The following is a 19,558-nucleotide window of genomic DNA, read 5'->3' as shown; positions in this document are numbered from 1 at the left end:
GGATTCTTTGGCTGGTAGAAAGACTGACTACGCCCTGTGAAGTGAGTTCTGAGCCATCTCGCTGTGCTTTGCAGAGTATCAAGTTTTGATATGTTCAATAAAACAAAGTTTTATGTGACGGACTACATGGTGTTGACAGTGTGTTGGCTCTTTTTGAGTTTTTTTCCCCCCCCAAAATCTGATTGGAGAGCCTGTCATCTCCTTTTGGGTACTTTTGGGTAGCAGTGGCACCGAGCCAGATTATACGCTCTGTGCCACCTGAATGACCCTGTGGTCCTGTAATCGGGATAAAACTCTGAGACTTGCGATAGGCACTCAAGTTTATAGACAGAGTTGGCCACTTTAATTGGAAGTCCTTGGGTGACTGGGCTCTTTAATAAACTTTGAGAGGCGAAGTCTGAGTGTCTCATTTTCAAGAGCCAGGCAACACTGGCGCTGAAAGAAAGTCTGCCTGAATCAAAGCATGAAATCATCAATAGATGGAATTGAACTGGCTGAGACATCAGACAGAAGCTGTGATGTGCACCCAAACACAACACAGCTGCTCTCGCCATTTGCCAAAAGCCAATACAGTCCACTGAAAAGGTGAATGAGTGGAGCTGATTATGAAAGATTTTTTCCGCAGGTTTGTGGGTGTATAGTTACATAAGATGTCAGTCAGTCTTTCTAATTGTATCCTCAATAGCGTCTTGCATATGAAAATATCTATCTATTATATATCTATTCTTCACCTTTCAATAATGTATACTTCATCTGCCCTTTCTTACATCAGCAATTGAGACAGAAGAGCAAGCAGCAAGCGAAGATCGAAGCCACCCAGAAGCTAGAGCAAGTCAAGAACGAGCAGCTGCAGCAGCAGCAGCAACAGCAGCAGCAGACCGGCAGTGGGGCCGATGGGGAAAACTCCGGTGGCCAGAGCCCGCTGTCCCAGTCCAGCAGCGGCAACCTGTCGCCCATGCAGCAGCCCAAGAGCAACTTCTCCCGACCACCCCCTTCCACCGGGTCCAAGGACGACATCTTCCTGCGTCCGCAGCTGCCTCCTCCTTCTGCCGGAGGCCAGGGCTCGTCCTCCCAGCCCCAGTCGCCACAGATGTTCTCCCCTGGCTCGTCTGGGTCGAGGCCGTCGTCTCCCGGCGATCCGTACGCCAAGATGGTGGGCACGCCAAGGCCCCCACCCATGGGCACCAGTGTCCAGCGTAGGGGTTCTATTGAGTCGGGGAAGTCGCCCAGGTCTCTTTCAGAGGAGAGAGGCAAGCACGAACCCTTTGGGTCTCCGACGTCCCTGAGCAGCGATCCCTATGCCAAACCCCCGGACACCCCCAGGCCTGTAACCTCTGGAGACCCCTTCCTGAAGCCCATGGGCCCCCCAAGGGCCAGCCCCTCTATGGAGGGGAGGCACATGATGGGCTCCCCAGGTCACGATCCGTTCTCCAGACCTGCACAGCGCAAAGAGGCCTACCAGCGAGGCGCCCAGAATAGGATGATCCTCTCGGACCCATACTCGCGTCCCTTGCTCACGCCCATCCCAGGGAGCAATGAGTCGGGCTCTGTCCAGCTCTTCAAAGCCCCCATGCCACCCGGTCAAGCCCAGGACCCATACGGAGGAATGCATCCTGGGCAACGACGGCCGAGCGGGGACCCATTCGAAAGGCTGGATGACCCTTATGCCCAATCCCCGCTCACTCCACGGCCTGCCATGGGCCAGGAGTTTGCCAGCCCCCAAAGGCCTTCCCGTCAGCCCCACCAGTTCTCCCAGCCTGGCCCAGTTATGAGACAATCTGCCCAGAACCCATATGTTCACGCACCCCCTACCCCTCGACCTGATTACAGCCAGTATGACCCTTACTCCCAACCCCCAGGCACGCCCCGGCCCATGTCCGACCCATATGCTCACCCTCCAGGCACGCCTAGGCCGCATGACCAGTATAGCCCCTCCTCAGACCCATACTCCCACCCGCCTACCACCCCCCGTCCGGGCCCCAGGCTCTCGCCCTCCCTGGCTGTGGATCCTTACGCCCAGCAACCAGGGACTCCGCACCCAGGTATGGGCGACAGGTTCCCCAAGTCCCCTGGCTGCCAGAGGAACCCTGACCCTTATGCTCAGCCTCCTGGCACACCGAGACCCATGACCATGGGAGGGCCCCAGCAGATGCTGAATGACCCATATGCCCAGCCCCCGGGTACCCCTCGCCCCGGGGGAAGACCAGGCTCCTTTCAGGATCCTTTCTCTCCACCTCAGGCAAGGGCCCAGGAGGCATTCGCTCACCCTATGGTCCCTGGCTCACAGACACCAAAGCATCCCGGAATGCATGATGAGAGTGTAGTTATGCCGTCCAATCCACCGAACCAGACACCCGTCCACGATCCATTTGAGCAGGCACCCATGACGCCTCACCCACAGGTCGAGAAGGAATCGCAGGGAATGGTGGGGCATGGTCTCAACCCCATGGGCACTGGGCAGATGCCTCACCCTGCACAGTTCTCCGCACCGCCCGAAGCTCAAAGTGTTTCTCTGATGGAGGCGGAGGAGAGGATGAGACAGGTTTGATTTTTATATGCATTTTTTCCTTTTGATTTTTATATGCATTGTGTTTCATTAAATCGGTCAATGAATGTATATGTAAAAGAAGCATTTAAATGTTGAGATGAGATTCTTAAATTATAGCAATTATATTTACAATGCATTTGTTCTTGACTTTACAGCGTCAGCGTATCAGAGAGCTTATCCTGAAACAGCAGCAGCAGAAGGGTGCCAATCGTCAGGAGAAGGGTCCCCAGGAGGCCCCCATGGCTCCAGGAACCCCACAGCACTGGAGTCAGGGGGGGCCAGGGCCACAGGTGGAGATCTTCAACCGACCTCCACCGCCGTACCCTGGCCCAGGGCCAGTGAGAGGCCCCATGAGGTTTCCTGGACCCTTCCCAGGTGACCAGCATGGCCCAGTTGCCATGGAGGGGCAGTTTCCAGATGGCAGTAATATGGGCATAAGGCAACACATGCAGAGGTGGGTCAGCAGAATGCCGAATGTTGGAGATGGTTTTTAATGCAATTAATAATGGATGAATGCTTCCCATACTATCTATTGTTTGTCCTTTAGTAGTTTAAACACGAATGCTCTGAAAAGCCCATATTAAAAGAAATTTCTCAACTCAACAGATTTGGGTTTCCTAGTGGACAAGGGCCACATGGGCCTCTCAGACCTCCACACCCAATGCAGGATGCCATGATGGATGCTCACCCGCAGATGAGGAGGTCCATCTCCGTCGAACTTGGGAAGTCATTTGGTGGCCCTCCCATGGGGCCCCAGCACTTCCCACCTCGGGGAATGCCAGTCCAGCAGCACAACATCATGGGTCAGCCTTTCATTGAGCTGAGACACAGAGCCCCAGAAAGCAGGTTTCGGCTCCCGTTTGGGCCCGCCGGCATGCAGGGCGGCTCCATGGACCCCCACGCCCAACAGCACAGGTTACCAGGGTTTAATGTCAGGCAGCAGATGGGATTCCCACCTAATCAAGGTCCCAGACCCATGGAAGGAACCATGATGAATCAGCACCAAGGATCTGCTCCTCAGATGCAGATGTCCTCCAGCATGGACAACCTGAACCAGTCACTTTGCTTGCCAGGGACTGGCGGTCTTCAGCAGCCACCCCTTATGAGATCCATGAGCCAACCAGCCTCAAGTGAATCGTCCAACGTTGCTCCAGTAAATCTCTTCCCTGTGGCTTCCACTGAGCATACAGATGAAATTTCGATGCCCAGCACTGAAGGAGAGAAGCTGGATGCTGACGAGTCAGCCGTGAAAGACTTGGAGGATGTTGAGGTCAAAGATTTAGTTGACGCAGATCTGGAAAACCTCAATCTAGATGCGGAAGATGGTAAAGACTTGGATCTGGAAACAAATGATTTGCACCTTGATGATTTCCTGACATCTGGAAAATTTGACATCATAGCTTACACTGAAACTGACTTGGACCTTGATGTCAAGAAGGACATGTTCAATGAGGATCTAGACCTCAGTGATCCTATAGAGGACCACAATGAGACCTCTGATCCACAGAAGGCACTTTCAGAGAAAAGGAATACTGGTTCTGGCAGTGCCTCAACAAAAGGACAGTCAGACAATATACCAGAGGCACCTACAGGTAACATTAAACAGGAAGCTTGTTCCAGTCAGGGCTTGAAAGAGGAGCCTGACATTAAGTTAGAACCCAACACTAGTTTGTCTCAACCTCAGGGCTTGACTGCCTCTGGGGATATCAAGGGCTCAGACCTTTCTCAACCAACAGCATCTCAGCTCTCCCAGTCAGTGAGTGTCCCTGACTCCACACCTGTGCTGTCCAGTCTACTGGTCAAGGAGAAGCCAGGTGAGATGTCTCTCAAACAAGTGGATGCCGCTTCTGCTGTTCAGAACAACCCAGAAGTGTCCACCTCGAACATTCTCAATCAAAGCAACTACCCACAGCAAGACTTGAATCCCACCCTGGCTTTGGAACAGACCATGGGTTCTACCCACGGAGAGACCGCAATGGGAAACTCAAGCCAGATCCAAGGGCAGGCTGCAGGCCAGGCTTTTGGGTCGGATCAGTTGGGAGCCCAGGATGCGATGCTTGCTGAGGATCCACAAGCAGGCACCAGCCTGCTCGGCCAGAACAGGCCCCTGTTGCTGGAGGAACAGCCCCTCTTGCTCCAGGACTTGCTTGACCAGGAGAGACAGGAACAACAGCAGCAGAGACAGATGCAGGCCATGATAAGACAACGCTCGAGTGACTCGTTCTTTCCAAACATAGGCAAGTCCTGTTGCAGATATTATCACTATTTTCTCTCCACTAACAATGGGCCTCATGCAGCAATATTCTCAAGTTTTCTCTTAAATTTCTCCTAAGCGAGCTCTTGCCCTGGTGTGCTAAATGATGAATCTCACTTGATCATAAAATGGATCGAGCTAGGTAGCACTGTTTTTTTGTTTGTTTGTTTGTTTTTTGTATCAACCGTACTCGGTGACCTTGAGAAACAGAGATCTCAGAGTTCTCCTTTTAAGAGAAAAGCGACAATAAGACAACTTCGGTGAATCCCAAAAATGAATGGGTGCTAGCAAAATTAAAACAAAAGAAAAAAGAAAAAATCTGTATAGTTTCTTGCACGAGGTCCAATGTGTCACTATTCATATATAAAGCCTTTTTTTATTTTTTTATTCACTGTCTTCTGCAGATTTTGATGCAATCACAGACCCCATCATGAAAGCTAAAATGGTCGCACTGAAAGGTATCAACAAAGTCATGGTTCAGAACAACATGGGGATGACGCCCATGACTGTCATGAACAGGTAAGGAGTGGAGTACATGGAATCTTTTTTAGCATCAGGGTGCTGAATCCATCGACCAATCATAATACATTTTTCTTGTAGGCTTCCACAAGCTGTTCAGCAAGGACAGGGGCCTCCGTGGCCTGAAGGTGCTCCAGTGGCTCCTCAGGTTCCTGTACAAGTACAGGTACAGTATGGGCAACATGGGTAACAGATGTCAGCAAAGACCGGTCTATACCAGCTCCAATCTAATACTCATCATGTTTCTTTTTCATGATTTAGGATGCCAAACAGGCACCGCATATGGGTAGGCCCAATCTCCCTGCTGTTGCACCAGGATTTTCAAGTAAGTTGTCACATTTCTGGAGAAAGTTTTCACTGTGCCAAGAAGGTTTTTCTTAATCTTCAAAATCAGATACTACGGTACTCTCACGTTAGAGCTCACTAATCCTCCCCTTTCTTCCTGTCAGACGACGCGCAGCAGAAGGCTCAGTACGAGGAGTGGCTGAGGGAGACCCAGCAGCTGCTACAGATGCAGCAGAAGTTTCTAGAGGAGCAGATCGGGGCCCACCGCAAGTCCAAGAAGGCCCTCTCGGCCAAGCAGAGGACCGCCAAGAAGGCCGGCCGCGAGTTCCCAGAGGAGGACGCTGAGCAGCTGAAGCATGTGACCGAGCAGCAGGGTGTGGTGCAGAAGCAATTAGAGCAGGTAATGCAAGGACAACAAATCACTCTCATTAAAAGGTTTTGAGAGCAATAAAATATTAAGTGTATAAGTGTATAGTACTACTGATACATTTAGAGCTGCTCACACTTTAACATCCAGACAAGGCCTTTCATTTAGACAGTTTTGGTCTTCTGTAGTTCTCTGATAGTGGACATCTCCTTTAGTCACATTAATCTGCTCTACTTCTAGCATGAAGTGCATTAAGTGCATTTGCTGTATGTCTTTGACATTTAAGTGTGCCTGCTTGCTTTTATGCTTTTGACATGTGGTCCCCTGTGTCTCTTCCAAAATAGATCCGCAAGCAACAGAAGGAGCATGCGGAACTGATTGAAGAGTACAGAGTGAAACAGCAGCCGCAGTGCAACATGCAGCCACCACTGATGCCCGGCATGCCAGGTATGCACGGCCCCCCTGCCATGATGCCTGTCCGTCCACCCATGAGCCAGCCAATGATCGGCCCATTGCCCCAGATGCCGCAGATTCCAGTCCACCCAGGTCAGCCTGGCCCAGCTCGCCCACCCAACATGCCACCAGGCTGGCGTCCTGGCGGCCCCATGGCAATGCCTGGCCCTATGCCCGGCCCTATGCCCATGGGAGGCCCTAGGATGCCACCCATGATGCCAGTCCAGGGCCCCATGCCGCAGCCCCCCCAGGTCATGCCAGCCGCGGCCCCTGCCCCTCAGGCGGGTGGCGAATCCCCTCACGTGAACTTCGACGACACCAACCCGTTCAGCGAGGGCTTCCAGGAGCGTGAGCGCAAAGAGCGTCTCCGCGAGCAGCAGGAGCGCCAGCGTGTGCAGCTGATGAAGGAGGTGGAGCGTCAGCGGGCGCTCAAGCAGCGCATGGAGATGGAGATGCAGCAGCAGCAGCAGGCCCTCATGAGTCCAGAGGGCCTCCTCAAGCCCCAGATGGCCCCCATGCCCATGTTCAACCAGGAAATGCCCCACGACTTCCTGCAAGCCCCGAAGCCTCCACAGCCCCAGCACCCTGGCCAGATGTTCCCCCAGCAGCAAGGCCATCCGCCTGGACTCAGTGGGGAACCTCCAGGCGCCTTCATGGGCAACGGGCCATTCCCTCAAGACATGGGACCCGGATTTTGGCCAGACAATCCCGGTATGGAGGCAGGCAACTTTGCTCCAGGTCAGCCTAGACCACCCAGATTTGGTGGGCCCAACATGATGCCTCACAACGCGGGCAAACCCCATCCCTTTGGGCCAGATTCCTCTTTGCCTCTTCCACCAAACTTCCCGGGCTCAGGCCCATCGCTGATCCAACTCTACTCTAACATCATCCCCGAGGAGAAGGGCAAGAAGAAGAGGAACCGCAAGAAGAAGAAGGACGACGACTCTGGCTCTCTAAACGCTCCATCCACGCCGCACTCCGACCTCACCGCTCCTCTCACGCCCTGCGTCTCGGACACGTCCTCCACCCCGACGCGGCTCTCACTGCACCATGGAGAGCAGGACCTGTGCGAGTCGTCTCAGCCCGGCTCTTCGACGCCCGGCTCAGCCACCAGCCAGCCTCCCTCCGAGCTGGAGAGGCAGCTCTCTGGAGGTAGCTGCGGAGGCGGGGGCTCCTTCCCGCTCCTGGAAGGCCACTCCAGCATGCCGTCTGGTCAGCTGGATCGGATCCTCAGCAACATCAAGCTGGAGCAGGTGGAGGGCGCCAGCGAGTGCCACGGGCCCAGAGCTCACGACATGGAGCACATGGGCATGGTGAAGATGGAGGCGGAGAAAGAGGGCACCTCACCCCACGCGGCTGGCCTGAGTCCAGCGCACAGCTCCAAGGGCGAGATGAGCAACGAGCTCCTCAAGCACCTGCTCAAGCACAAGCGGACGCCGCCGGCTGCAATCCCGCACCAGAGGTCAGAGGACAGCCTGCGCTCCGAGGAGGACGGCTGCATCGACAGCAAGAACTTCCTCAGGCAGAACTCCCTGGACAGCAACGGGGTGAGTAGAGAGCGGTCAGCTCAGCTCAGCTCAATTAATATATAGGGCGCCAGTAACAATCAACATTGTTTGAAAGGGTTTTATGGAGTCCAAGGCCTGACCCTCAGAAGAGCGTGTATATAGGTGGCTACTGAGTGTCCAAGCAAAACTCCACAAGCAGCCACAGGAGGAGAATCAAGTGGGATGCAAATAGGTTAACTGAACAACTGGACAATATTTAAGAAATGATTCATCATTTAATTTCTGTATAGTTTCTATGCTCCATTAAGTTCCCTGAGTGGATGGAGGTAGAAGGTGATTTGAACTAGAGGCCTACAGAAAGTGGCGCTCTGGAAAGGGAGAGAGACGTGTGACATATGAGCGGGAACAGGGCAAACTATGACATAGTGGCAGGAGGTGGGAGTGGAACTAAAAAAACAAACATCCTACACAGACCTCTACCGTCAACTTTCCAAAGGGAAAGTGCGTAGTCGGAATGATGTACTTACTTCCATTACATAGACTCCTTGATAAAGTGATTGCTTAAGTTACATTTTTAGTGGAAATTTGGTTCTAGACCAGCTAGAGAGCATCCCATTTTAAGCCGAAGAAGCTCTGGCTGGTGATGGCTCCTTAGAGGCATACACTGTAGGCAGATAGGTCAAACACTGAATGGCTCGGTGACGGTGACATTTACAAAGACGACTTGCCTGGATGCCATTTTTGGCACCTTTCCTCCTGTCCTTTGAAAAGCCATTTCATGTCCCATTTCAGCATGAAAAGACAGCTCCCCACCCTGCGACCCATCCCTCAGAGACACATCTGAGAACCAGGCCCCTTCGGTGTGACTGGCATGGGCCTCCGTGTGTCTGCACATCTCACTTGTGTTCTAACCTCTCTCCTCCACTCCTCTCCAGACGGTCTCGGACAGCCAGATGTCTGGGCAGCCGGAATTTGGCGGCTCCTCGCTGGCCGGCGAGCAGACCAAGCGGAAACAGCGGAACAAGAGAGGGCCCAAAGGTGCAGAGCGCCCGGTGCCGCGCTCCAAGAAAAGGAGGAAGGAGGAAGAGGAGAGGAAGGCCGCCGCTGCTGCCTCTGACCCTGCCATGACCCACCTGAAACAGGTAAGGAGAGGACTGCACTGCCCGACACTGCACTCACTTAAACAACGGGGTGTGTCAACAGTGTGTCTCATCATTAGCATGGCCAAGTAATTGCCACCCTGTAAGACAGACAATAGATAGATATTGTAACTTAGATGTCATAGTAAATCAGCAACAATCTCTAAGAATCCTATGGTGCACCATTGACTCACAGTAGTACTTTTATTATGAATTATTAGCCATTTTAATTATGGGTAATTAAGGCCCCCAGCACCCCTTCATTGCCCAGCGTCTATAGGAGATTCACATCATGAGTTTCACCAGTTTGCCAGTGCAGTGCTGCTTTGTTCGGGAAAAAAAAAAAAAAAAATTGTGTGATGCTATATGATGGCAACATGAATCTGAGTGTGGCCGTATCCATCAGCAAAGCACAGTATTTTTTTAAGCCATGTAGCTATGTTTTTTTTTAACCGTGTCCACTTTCTGTGAATTTGCGGTCATCAATCTGCCTACTTGCGGTCATCAATCTGCCACTAATCCAGTTTTGATGGCTTTGTCTTCTGTCAAAACTAAGCTGTGCTTATCCTGCTAAGTAATCTCTTCTGTTACTTTTTTAATTACAAAATAATCTGGCAAAGTGAAGATAATTGGTTTTATGGGGCTTAACATGTGGTGGGATTAAAAATTCAATTTAAATTTAATAATAAAAATCCCATACAGAGAAGTTGTCAGGGGTGGCGTGTGTCCACAGCGATGCTTAAGAACTCCATATACACTAGTCTGTCTTTCTCTCTGCTCTAAACACAAATCATCTCTGCATTCCACAGCTCTCTCTGTTACCCCTGATGGAGCCCTTGATTGGGGTGAACTATGCCCACTTCATGCCCTACGGTGGCAGGCAGCTGGACGGGGAGAACCGCCTGTCCGGCTCCTTTGGAAGCGCAACTCTGGACGGCGTGTCCGACTACTACTCCCAGCTCATCTACAAGGTGAGAGAAGCTTCCCATGTCTTATGTAAATGTTTGTACTTTTTAACGTTATTCCTGGTTAATATTACTTTTGAGTGCTTCAAGATACTCAAGAGAAGGCCCACCTAAGAACTAATTATTAAGTAATAGTATTTATTAATTAATTATTAAGTAATAACGTGAATCTTTTTTTTTTTCACTGAACATTTTGGTCTACTGAATCTAAATTTGGTAAGCCTCTCAATAAACTCTAAAAAAACTAAATGTCAAAGAATATAGTCATCCACTTCACACCCGTAGTCATTTAGTCCATGACGTCAGCAGCTGGAGAGAGGTAGGCACTAGGCAGGTCCACTGCTGTGGAAGTGAGGTGGGGGCGAGGGCTGGAGAGCTGCCTGGCTGCCGCGTCTCTCCAGGACATGACTCACAGCCTGGAGTTGCTTTGTCTCCGCAGCAGAACAACCTGAGCAACCCGCCCACTCCGCCAGCCTCGCTGCCCCCAACGCCGCCTCCGGTGGCGCGGCAGAAGATCCTCAACGGCTTCGCCACCACCGAGGAGCTGGCCAGCAAGGCCGTCATGGCAGGCCACGACGGTAAGGGCCAAGGGCTTGGACGAGATCTACAGCCACAGCTAAATTAACATGGAGACTGCCTAAGTCTTGTGCTTTATTATTGTTTTCATGTATTAATATTTATTGATTTATTTGATTTATACTGATTTCATTAAATGGAATAATGTAATAGACTGAACGACTGTGTAAGCATTAAAGTTAGGTTATGCATAAATTGTCAGAAGATTTATTGTTAATGGTAAGCCACAAATATTGATTCAGATACACATAAGTGAATAAAAATGCCATTGGCTGGTTGTGTAGTGGTGAGGGGTAAGCAACCAATGGATGAATGTCCTCTGTTGTTCCCTGTGACAGTGACTAAAGGCCTGCTGCCCAGGTCTATGCACGTCCAGCTCAAGGCTGAAGAGGAGTTGCTGGCCAGGGCACTGTCCCAGGGGCCGAAGACTGTGGACGTGCCGGCCTCTCTCCCCACTCCTCCGCACAACAACCAGGAGGAGCTCAGGTGAGCCCAGGGCCCTGTAGCTAGTCTGAGGGGGCGTTGTTTGGCATTGTGAGGCATGTCGTTATTAATTTTCTAGCCCCCCAAATGACCTCTTTCTGTCTACCTTGTGGTTTTATAATTTCTGATTCACTCTATTGCTCAACCCCCCCCCCCCCTCTCTCTCTTTCTCCCTCCCTCTCTCTCCATCCTGGCGTGTGGCCCCAGCAGAGGCCAGGAGCACTGTGAGGACCGAGACTCGCCAGACAGCTTTGTCCCCTCCTCGTCCCCTGAGAGTGTGGTGGGCATGGAGGTCAGCCGCTACCCTGACCTCTCCCTGGTCAAGCAGGAGCGCCCCTCCCCTGCCCAGTCACCGGTCATCCCCCTGCTGCCCAGCTGCAGTGGCAAAGGTACAGCCAGGACCATACACACACACACACACACATACACATCCACACACACATAAACCTCTATAATTGTAAAGACCTGTGGTTACATTTTTGCCAGTCTGTGGTGAAAGCCAGTATACACAGTAGTAACCATCTGACTGTGTGAAGACTATGGAAATGCATGTGTAATATCATTATACTGACCCAGTGCTGTCTCTCTCCCCATGTTGGTTGTCGCTCTTGGCCAGAAGCAGGACTGCTGAAGATCAAAAAGGAGCAGCCCTCCATGTTCTACGGACCACCCTTTGGGGCTCCGCACAACGGCAGCAACGCGGGGCTCGTTTCCATAGCAATCACCCTCAAACCAGCTGCTGCCGAGGTGAGTTTGTCATCGCTGCTGTAGTGCTGTAGTGCTGGGGATGAAGAGGCAGGGAGAGACAGTTGCCTGAAGACAGTTGCCTAGGTTGTAAGTGTGAGAGGGTCATCTGAGCTATGCTAGAGGTCATTTGAAACATCTTAATTGATATTTACCTTTTAAAGGAGCTATTCATTTGATATCAGATCAAAGAAAATACATGAAATATGTGGGAAAGTTTGAGCTTTGCATCTCTAATGATATAGCCTGGAAAATCCATGAACAATTTAATGGCCCAACTCAAGGGGCGGCAACAAGCATGCATTTAAAAATCTCACTGCAGGCAATTGACCATGTTTACTCTGAATGATTTCGAACTTCGACGCAATCGGATAACACTACGACCAATGTGTACTGTCCTCCAACGTTGCAGCGCTGTCTTCATCAGTGTAGCTGGTTCCCAGGAATGTGGGTTGAAAGTAACGTGCATCATTGCTCACTGCCAGAGTGTCTCGCAGAGACAATTCCATTGTGCTCTCTCGAGAACTCTGGATTTCCAGGGTACTAATGATATGTAATAGCAATACATGACGTGTATTTTGAATGCCCCGCTGTATTTTAGAACATCACAGGGGTGGTGGCAGCCATCGCCGACCTGCTCCATGTGAAGATCCCCAGCAGCTATGAGGTGAGCAGCGCCCCAGACCGGCCCTTCCACGGCGCCCCCGGTGGCCTCAGGGCGTCTCTGCAGGGCCCAGAGCTCCGGCACTCCTTCATGCTCCACGGCGCTCCAGGCGGCTTCGGAGGCCCTGAAGGGGGAGCAATGCGCTTCATTAGGCCACCGGCACAGCAGAGGGCCCTACACATGCAGCACCAGCAGCACCACCACCAGCAGCAGCAGCAGCACCAGCAGCAACACCACCAGCAGCAACAGCAGCCTCACTGCCCCTCTGACAGAGGTGAGGAAAGCACATGGACACACCAGCATCCCCAGGGTTGTAAAGTGCACTCCAGTGGAAACTCACTAGACAGTAAAAAGACATGTTCCGCTCGGAGTTCAAAGCCTAATGTTCACAGCTTAGTTTACATGACCACTTACTGGTGCCACGAGAGAGGTAAATAAAAAATATCTCCGATGTACAAAGTCTGTCCGATACTGAGACAAACCCAATAAGAAGATTTTCATTTTGAGTTATTGCAGAGGGGCCGTCACATTATCTTTCCTGAGCGGGTTTTGATGATTTCTCGGCTCTAGGATGATGCTCACTATGACAGGACAGTAATGAGGATGGGGTGCCTTGTCATAGTCTGTGTGTTGCTAGTCAGGCCCCCTGGCCCAGCTGGGCACGCTATTGATTTTTATCACCGATACAATCCTTTGAAACTCACAAGATAGACTAATGATTCTGACCCGTGCCCTTGTTTTTACAAACCACCATTTATCACTGTCCGATACGGCTGTGGCCTAATTAACACCATCAGCTCGGGCCCCCAAAATAGGTCAAGAGATATGGGCGATTCTCAGTTGCTTTCTCCCTTTCAATGAGCAATTTTCTCTGAAGTCGTGTATTATAAACAAAAGAATACTTTTCTTTCTGTTGTCACAGTTCAAAGTTTTTACATAGATCTCCGTTTCTTGAGGTCACAGAGTACTGTTGGTATGGAAAAAAACCCGAAAACAATCGGCTTTAGCTAGCTCGACTTTCTACAACCAGGCAGCTAGAGCGCTACCCTCTGTGGGGCTTGTCCGTGGGCCCCCATACGCATGCCCTCAGTACTCGGTGGCCTCGATAAACAGAGATTTCTGTGGAACTCGCTGGATTTCTCCTTTAAATGTTAAATGAATGGTAATGTAAATGTAATGTGCACTAGTTGGTTTTATGATCTCAAAGGCTGAGTGCAGTAGAGAGATAACCTGTTGAGTGCTACCCCGTTGTGTTCCAGGTGCCACCGTGTCCAGAGAGCAGTTTCTGAAAGGTCAGGCCAGCCCTGGCTCCAAGCCTCAGTGGTGCCGCCACTGCAAGGTGGTGGTTCTGGGAAGTGGAGTCCGCAAGTCGCCCAAAGACGGCAAACCCACGCAGCAGGTAGTACCACTTCAGAAAGCTACCACTACTGATTTTATACAGTCTTCTTTTGACTTTTTTTTTTTTTTAGCCGTGTCTCTAATAGTGAGGGCCTGCTGATCAAAGATGTTCTGTAGAAGTATTGATTCTTTTGAGCTGTTGCTCTGGGGAACAGACACAAACAGACCGACTCTGAGAACAGTGTCAAGTACATCCATGCTTGTTAGTGAAAAACCCCTGAGGGGTAGGCACCCTCAGTGCAATTAAAGGGCTACATGATCAACACTGTGGGGTTAAGGATGGCCTGTGTGTATGTAAAGGACCTCGACTTTTAAAAAAAAAAAAAAAAAAAAAAAAACTCCCTAACAGTTAATCCCAGCACATTGCTCAGTCCGTTTGAAGTCTTCTCCCAAAGTGCTGCGAGCATCGATAAAGGATTATGTGCTTGGAGTAGCCTTTGATATTTGCCCACGCAGCCCCTGCCTTTTATAGATGCATTTTGGTTGAAGGATGGTGTAGCATGTCAATGGCCGCTCTCTTACTGAGACTGACTGTGCTGTCCTCTCTCCCCTCCTTCTCTCCGTCCCTCCTCAGGACATTCAGTCCGGTGCGGAGGGTGACGTGGTCTTCTGCAGCCACAGCTGCCTCATCCTCCACTCCGCCTCATCGCCGGCCAAAGCTCCCGTGGACACCAAGGTCAGTGACCATGCGGCTGTCCGTGGTGGTGTTGTCATTGTGTGTGTGTGTTTGTGTTTTTCCACTACACGGGTCTTCATGTAGGCTGAGTTGTGGATGTCTGTGGAGATCTAAAGTCTACAGGCTCTCTCTCTCTCTCTCTCTCTCTCTCTCTCTCTCTCTCTCTCTCTCTCTCTCTCTCTCTCTCTCTCTCTCTCTCTCTCTCTCTCTCTCTCTCCCTCTCCTCTGTCTCACAGGAGTCGGTGGAGCTGCTTCCTGCCAGCGAGCCCAAGGAGAGTCCCTCCAGAGCCCAGCACCCGTATAGCAACAACATGTCCTCCCTAGACGTGCACTGCCTGGCCCAGCTGCAGCCCAAGCCCTCGCCGCCCCTCCCTACGTCTCCACTGCTCGACCCGCCCAGCCCGGAAAAGCCGCTGAAGGCCGAGCCCGAGCGCCCGGAGATCAAACCGCCCGAGACCCTGAGGGTGACGGTCAAGCTGAAGTCCCGCAGCGGTGGCGGCTCCGAGCAGCCGAACCACCACGGCAAGCGGCACAAGGCCCAGCGCTGGCAGCGGTGGAGCGTGCGTCTGCAGCTGTCGCTGAAGAAGGAAGGACACGCTGGAGCTAGCGGTGCGCAGCTCCTGGACGACGAGGTGGAGGTGGACCGTCTGCTGGCCAAACTGGCGATGCCGCTGCGCCCCAGCCCAGCGCTCCGCGACCGCCGCCGCTGCTGCTTCTGCCACCAGGAGGGTGACGGGCTGACGGACGGTCCGGCGCGGCTCCTCAACCTGGACCTGGACACCTGGGTGCACCTGAACTGCGCGCTGTGGTCCACCGAGGTATACGAGACGCAGGCCGGCGCGCTCATCAACGTGGAGCTGGCACTGCGGCGCGGCACGGCCGTCCTGTGCGTGTGCTGCCAGCGCTCGGGCGCCACCACCGGCTGCCACCGACTGCGCTGCCTCAACATCTACCACTTCACCTGTGCCCTGCAGGCCGGCTGCACCTTCTTCAAGGACAAGACCATGCTGTGCCACGCCCACCGGCCCCGGGGACAGGCCAACGGCAGGCGTAGCGGCCGAGGGCCAGCGGCTTTTCGCCCGCAGCCTTCGCCCGGCTCGGCCCTGCTGGAGCACCAGCTGCGCTGCTTCTCGGTGTTCCGCCGCGTCTACGTGCAGCGCGACGAGGTGCGGCAGCTGGCCGGCGCCGTGCAGAGGCCCGAGCGCGGTCACACCTTCCGCGTGGGCAGCCTGGTCTTCCACGCCATGGGCCACCTGCTGCCCGCCCAGATGGCCGCCTTCCACTCGGACGCCGCCATCTTCCCCGTGGGCTACGAGGCCAGCCGCCTCTACTGGAGCATGCGCCACGCCAACCGCCGCTGCCGCTACCTGTGCTCGGTGGAGGAGCGCGGCGCCTGGCCCGAGTTCACCATCCGTGTGCAGGAGCCCGGCTACGAAGAGCTGGTGCTCACCGACAGCAGCCCCAAAGGTATGTGCCACCGCCACAGGTACCCACAGAGCCGACATGCCACATACCACAGCTTCAGCTTACTCAGACCTCTCATAATGCCCCCTAGCTGTTCCTCCGTGTGCTGCCCGTGTGCAGCACAGCTTTAAGTCCACCCACTGGACTAGCGTTATACTAGATCATGTTCACTAGGAAGGAATGATGAATGCCTGGTTCTCGACTCAATGGTAACATTAAATGGCCCATTTTTCAAGGCTGCGTGCTGTATGAGATTAAACACAGTGGCTTATGCTAGTAGCAAATATGCTAGTGTGTCCGCGGCATCGCCCCTCTTTGTCAGAGGGAGAATCCCATAATTAGCCTTACGTTGTCTGTGCCCTGTGAGTAATAGCCCATGTCGACTGTCTCTTTTCATAGAGCTGTACACCACAGCATGAGAAGACAGGACACGTGTAATTAGATGCCACTGCACATGCTGTTTATAGGTGTGTGTGTGTGTGTGTGTGTGTGTGTGTGTTTGCGTGTGTGATGTATGTATATGTGTCTGTGCTCATTTGACACAGTAAGTTAAATTCGCTCAAGGAAACTGATAACACACACCTATGCCTTAAGTCACTTTCAATAGAACTGTTTTAGAAATGAGTAAGTGTGTGTGTTCGCAGGAGTCTGGGATAAGGTTCTGTGTCCCGTGGCTGAGCGGAGAGCTGAGTCCAGCACACTCCGCCTGTTTCCCGTCTATCTGAAGGGAGAGGATCTGTTTGGACTCACCGTCACTGCAGTGGCCCGCATCGCCGAATCGGTAATCCGCAACCACACCTTATACTTAAATAGTTAGACCAGAGATCACTTCATTTTAATATTTTTGGATATGATGTATTTACAGGTAATCACTGTTAATGACATTGAAACTTTTACTGTGTGTTTTGTTCTGTATTGCTAGGACAGAATGAATAGACTTGGTCTGTTTGGCCCATGCTGTAGGAGTTGAGCTGCCTGTTTGCATGCTGACTGACACCTGTGTTCTGTGTTCTAGCTGCCTGGAGTTCAGGCCTGTAAGGGTTACCGGTTCCGTTTTGGGCGGAACCCAATGCTGGAGTTGCCGCTGGCTATTAACCTGTGTGGCAGTGCTCGTGCTCAAGCCCGGAGCAGCCCCCACCATGACAGGTGTGTGTGTGCGTGTGTGTGTGTGTGTGTGCATCGGTTGTCAGTTGCTTTAGATTTACATAGTTTAGTTTAACAAATTCCATAGTTGTCATGGAGTTTGATGATGTTTGGAGGATTATTTGTTGGCCTGATTCAACATTGAGTCTTTAATTTTACAAAAATAAACTTTCACTGATGGTTGTATAATTATAATTGTTGTATGAACCATTGGAACAGTAGAAATGAATGAGGTGTGTCTGACCCCACCACAGGCTCCTGGACGAGAGCACTGCCTGCAGCCGCTCCATCCAGAACTCGGCCCCTCCAGAGGGGGGCACGCCCTACAGCAAGCACTTTGTGCACTCCAAGTCCTCCCAGTACCGCCGGCTGCAGAGCGAGTGGAAGGCCAACGTCTACCTGGCCCAGTCGCACATCCAGGTCTGCACTCGGTCACTCCCATTCCTCCTTTAGTCCAGTCCAACCCTCACAGTGTGCATCTGTGTGTGAGGCTGTCAGGTCAGCTCAGGTGGTGATGGTATTGAACGCTGTATTAATTCACATATTTTGTCCTAATATCTGTGTGATGTTAGATGTGCTGGCTCAAGGTTGTTGTAATCAGTCCTAAACACAGGGCATGGATGTTTGGGCCAGTGGCTGTAGATGTAGTACAGGATCTCTAGCACAAGACTGTTTCTTGTGATGAACGAGCAGTTACGATTCAGTCGGAGCATCAGAGTGAGCTCCGTGTAGATTGCGATGTGAGCTGCTCTATTCGGCTGGGAGAGTTTGTGTTATTGTCATTAGCTGGAAACACGCTGGAGTGGAACAGGGCTCGGGGCCCGAAACAGGGGAGCCAGCGGAACCGCAGCTGGCCACATGGAACTTCCAGTTCTCCGTTCCACTCATTAAAACAGCATGAGGGGCGAAAATGCTCTGCTCGCTGAGGCGGAACGCACATCTTAATTCACGGCTCTTCCGTTCGCTGATGGACAGTGTCCGAAGCAGCATGGCTGTGTGCTCTATCTATGCTCAGTGAATTTCTGCCACCTGACACGAGAGGATAGAGGACAATTCAGACAGCAGCACTATGGCAATCGAGATTTTTACTGAAAGTCAGCTGACTTGTTGCCATGACCATTTTGCCATGACCTTTGACCGGCTCATTCCATTAGGTGCTTTTAGACACGTTTTAGAGGCAAACTGTCTCAACATAAATGTTTTAATGATGCCGTTGCTGTCCACAATATGCTCACTGACACATTTTCTATTCTGGTTGGTTTGGGCTTTTTTTGTGTAGGGCTTGGGTCTGTTTGCAGCCAGAGACATTGAAAAGCAGACCATGGTGATTGAGTACCTTGGCAATATCCTGCGTAAAGAGGTGGCCAGCAGAAAGGAGTTTTCGTACAAATGTCAGGTAAGTTTTGGCCCAGCCTGACGTGACCCAGCCTCACGTGAAATCACTTGGCCACACTTGAATGTCTTGTCTGTTACGCATCATCTAATCATGAATTAACATGGCAAAACATGGCAAAATGTCTCATGATTTCATAATCTTAGCTCACTTTGCTGTTTATGTAAATATCACTTTAATTGAATGCAGTTAATCAGTCAATAAAATGAGCTAACGCTCTTCCTCTGACTTAACTCCCTCAGAATCGCGCCGTGTACATGTTCCGCATTGACAATGAGCACATCCTTGATGCAACTCTCACTGGAGGACTGGCAAGGTAAAGGCATTCTCTCTGGACACTGCTGCTCAGATCACAGTCTGGCAATACCAGATCACACGCAGTAGAGGTTTTTTTTTTTTTTTCTTTCATTGAAAACAAACCAGTCGTAAGTGGCCAGGATGAGTCTTGAAGCTTTTGCCAAGTGAGATTAAATACTGCTTCTCTGGTTAGGATCTGTTATTGTAGTGTGTCTGACAGTGCCTTAAGATGTTAAAGATGTATTGTGCGTTTTGAGAAACCATGCTTTGTCAGCAGATAGAAAATGCTTTTAAATTCTATTGAATGCACGTCATCTTAAAGTAGTTTGACATTTGGAATCAGCATGACTGTGCAAATGGATGGATGGAGTCATCCCAAAACCATGTCCTTGAAATAGAGATGTGAGAGTTGAAGGGGTTCAATCAATGCTTTTGGGCTCTGTTAGTCGAGTGTGATGATTTGAAATCTTTTTGACTGTTCCCAGTTAAATCTCCTAATGTCTCCTTTATGAAATGCCTGTGCAGGTATATCAACCATTCTTGTGCTCCCAACTGTGTGGCTGAAGTGGTGACGTTTGAGCGTGGATACAAGATCATCATCAGCTCCAACCGGCGCATCGAGAAGGGAGAAGAGGTGCGTGTCTCGTCCTTGCGTTCCTCATACTTTGTGTGCCTGAACGTC

The 19,558-nt window shown here is 51.5% G+C and overlaps 1 protein-coding gene across 14 annotated transcripts in view; it reads left to right on the top strand.

The window, feature by feature from the left end:
* kmt2cb (lysine (K)-specific methyltransferase 2Cb) overlaps positions 1 to 19,558 on the top strand; it is a 78,124-nt gene that overhangs the window by 56,481 nt on the left and 2,085 nt on the right. For 7 of the 14 annotated variants that reach the window (XM_048262870.1, XM_048262878.1, XM_048262854.1 and 4 more), the window contains 24 exons: positions 773 to 2,542; positions 2,704 to 3,002; positions 3,155 to 4,785; positions 5,207 to 5,321; positions 5,403 to 5,487; positions 5,583 to 5,646; positions 5,771 to 6,006; positions 6,318 to 7,973; positions 8,870 to 9,076; positions 9,883 to 10,044; positions 10,478 to 10,616; positions 10,953 to 11,100; positions 11,305 to 11,486; positions 11,714 to 11,844; positions 12,443 to 12,779; positions 13,765 to 13,904; positions 14,478 to 14,579; positions 14,816 to 16,046; positions 16,688 to 16,824; positions 17,059 to 17,189; positions 17,441 to 17,606; positions 18,466 to 18,582; positions 18,822 to 18,895; positions 19,402 to 19,510. In XM_048262870.1, the coding sequence (XP_048118827.1) occupies positions 773 to 2,542; positions 2,704 to 3,002; positions 3,155 to 4,785; positions 5,207 to 5,321; positions 5,403 to 5,487; positions 5,583 to 5,646; positions 5,771 to 6,006; positions 6,318 to 7,973; positions 8,870 to 9,076; positions 9,883 to 10,044; positions 10,478 to 10,616; positions 10,953 to 11,100; positions 11,305 to 11,486; positions 11,714 to 11,844; positions 12,443 to 12,779; positions 13,765 to 13,904; positions 14,478 to 14,579; positions 14,816 to 16,046; positions 16,688 to 16,824; positions 17,059 to 17,189; positions 17,441 to 17,606; positions 18,466 to 18,582; positions 18,822 to 18,895; positions 19,402 to 19,510 (9,369 nt within the window). The remainder of the gene's footprint in view (positions 1 to 772; positions 2,543 to 2,703; positions 3,003 to 3,154; positions 4,786 to 5,206; positions 5,322 to 5,402; positions 5,488 to 5,582; positions 5,647 to 5,770; positions 6,007 to 6,317; positions 7,974 to 8,869; positions 9,077 to 9,882; positions 10,045 to 10,477; positions 10,617 to 10,952; positions 11,101 to 11,304; positions 11,487 to 11,713; positions 11,845 to 12,442; positions 12,780 to 13,764; positions 13,905 to 14,477; positions 14,580 to 14,815; positions 16,047 to 16,687; positions 16,825 to 17,058; positions 17,190 to 17,440; positions 17,607 to 18,465; positions 18,583 to 18,821; positions 18,896 to 19,401; positions 19,511 to 19,558) is intronic. The other 7 variants (XM_048262904.1, XM_048262886.1, XM_048262807.1 and 4 more) reach the window with 4 other exon arrangements.

The sequence above is a fragment of the Alosa alosa genome, chromosome 1 (genome assembly GCF_017589495.1).
Source record: "Alosa alosa isolate M-15738 ecotype Scorff River chromosome 1, AALO_Geno_1.1, whole genome shotgun sequence".
NCBI lineage: Eukaryota > Metazoa > Chordata > Actinopteri > Clupeiformes > Clupeidae > Alosa > Alosa alosa.
The sequence above is the reverse complement of the archived record's forward strand: the minus strand, read 5'-3'. Positions and strand labels throughout refer to the sequence as shown.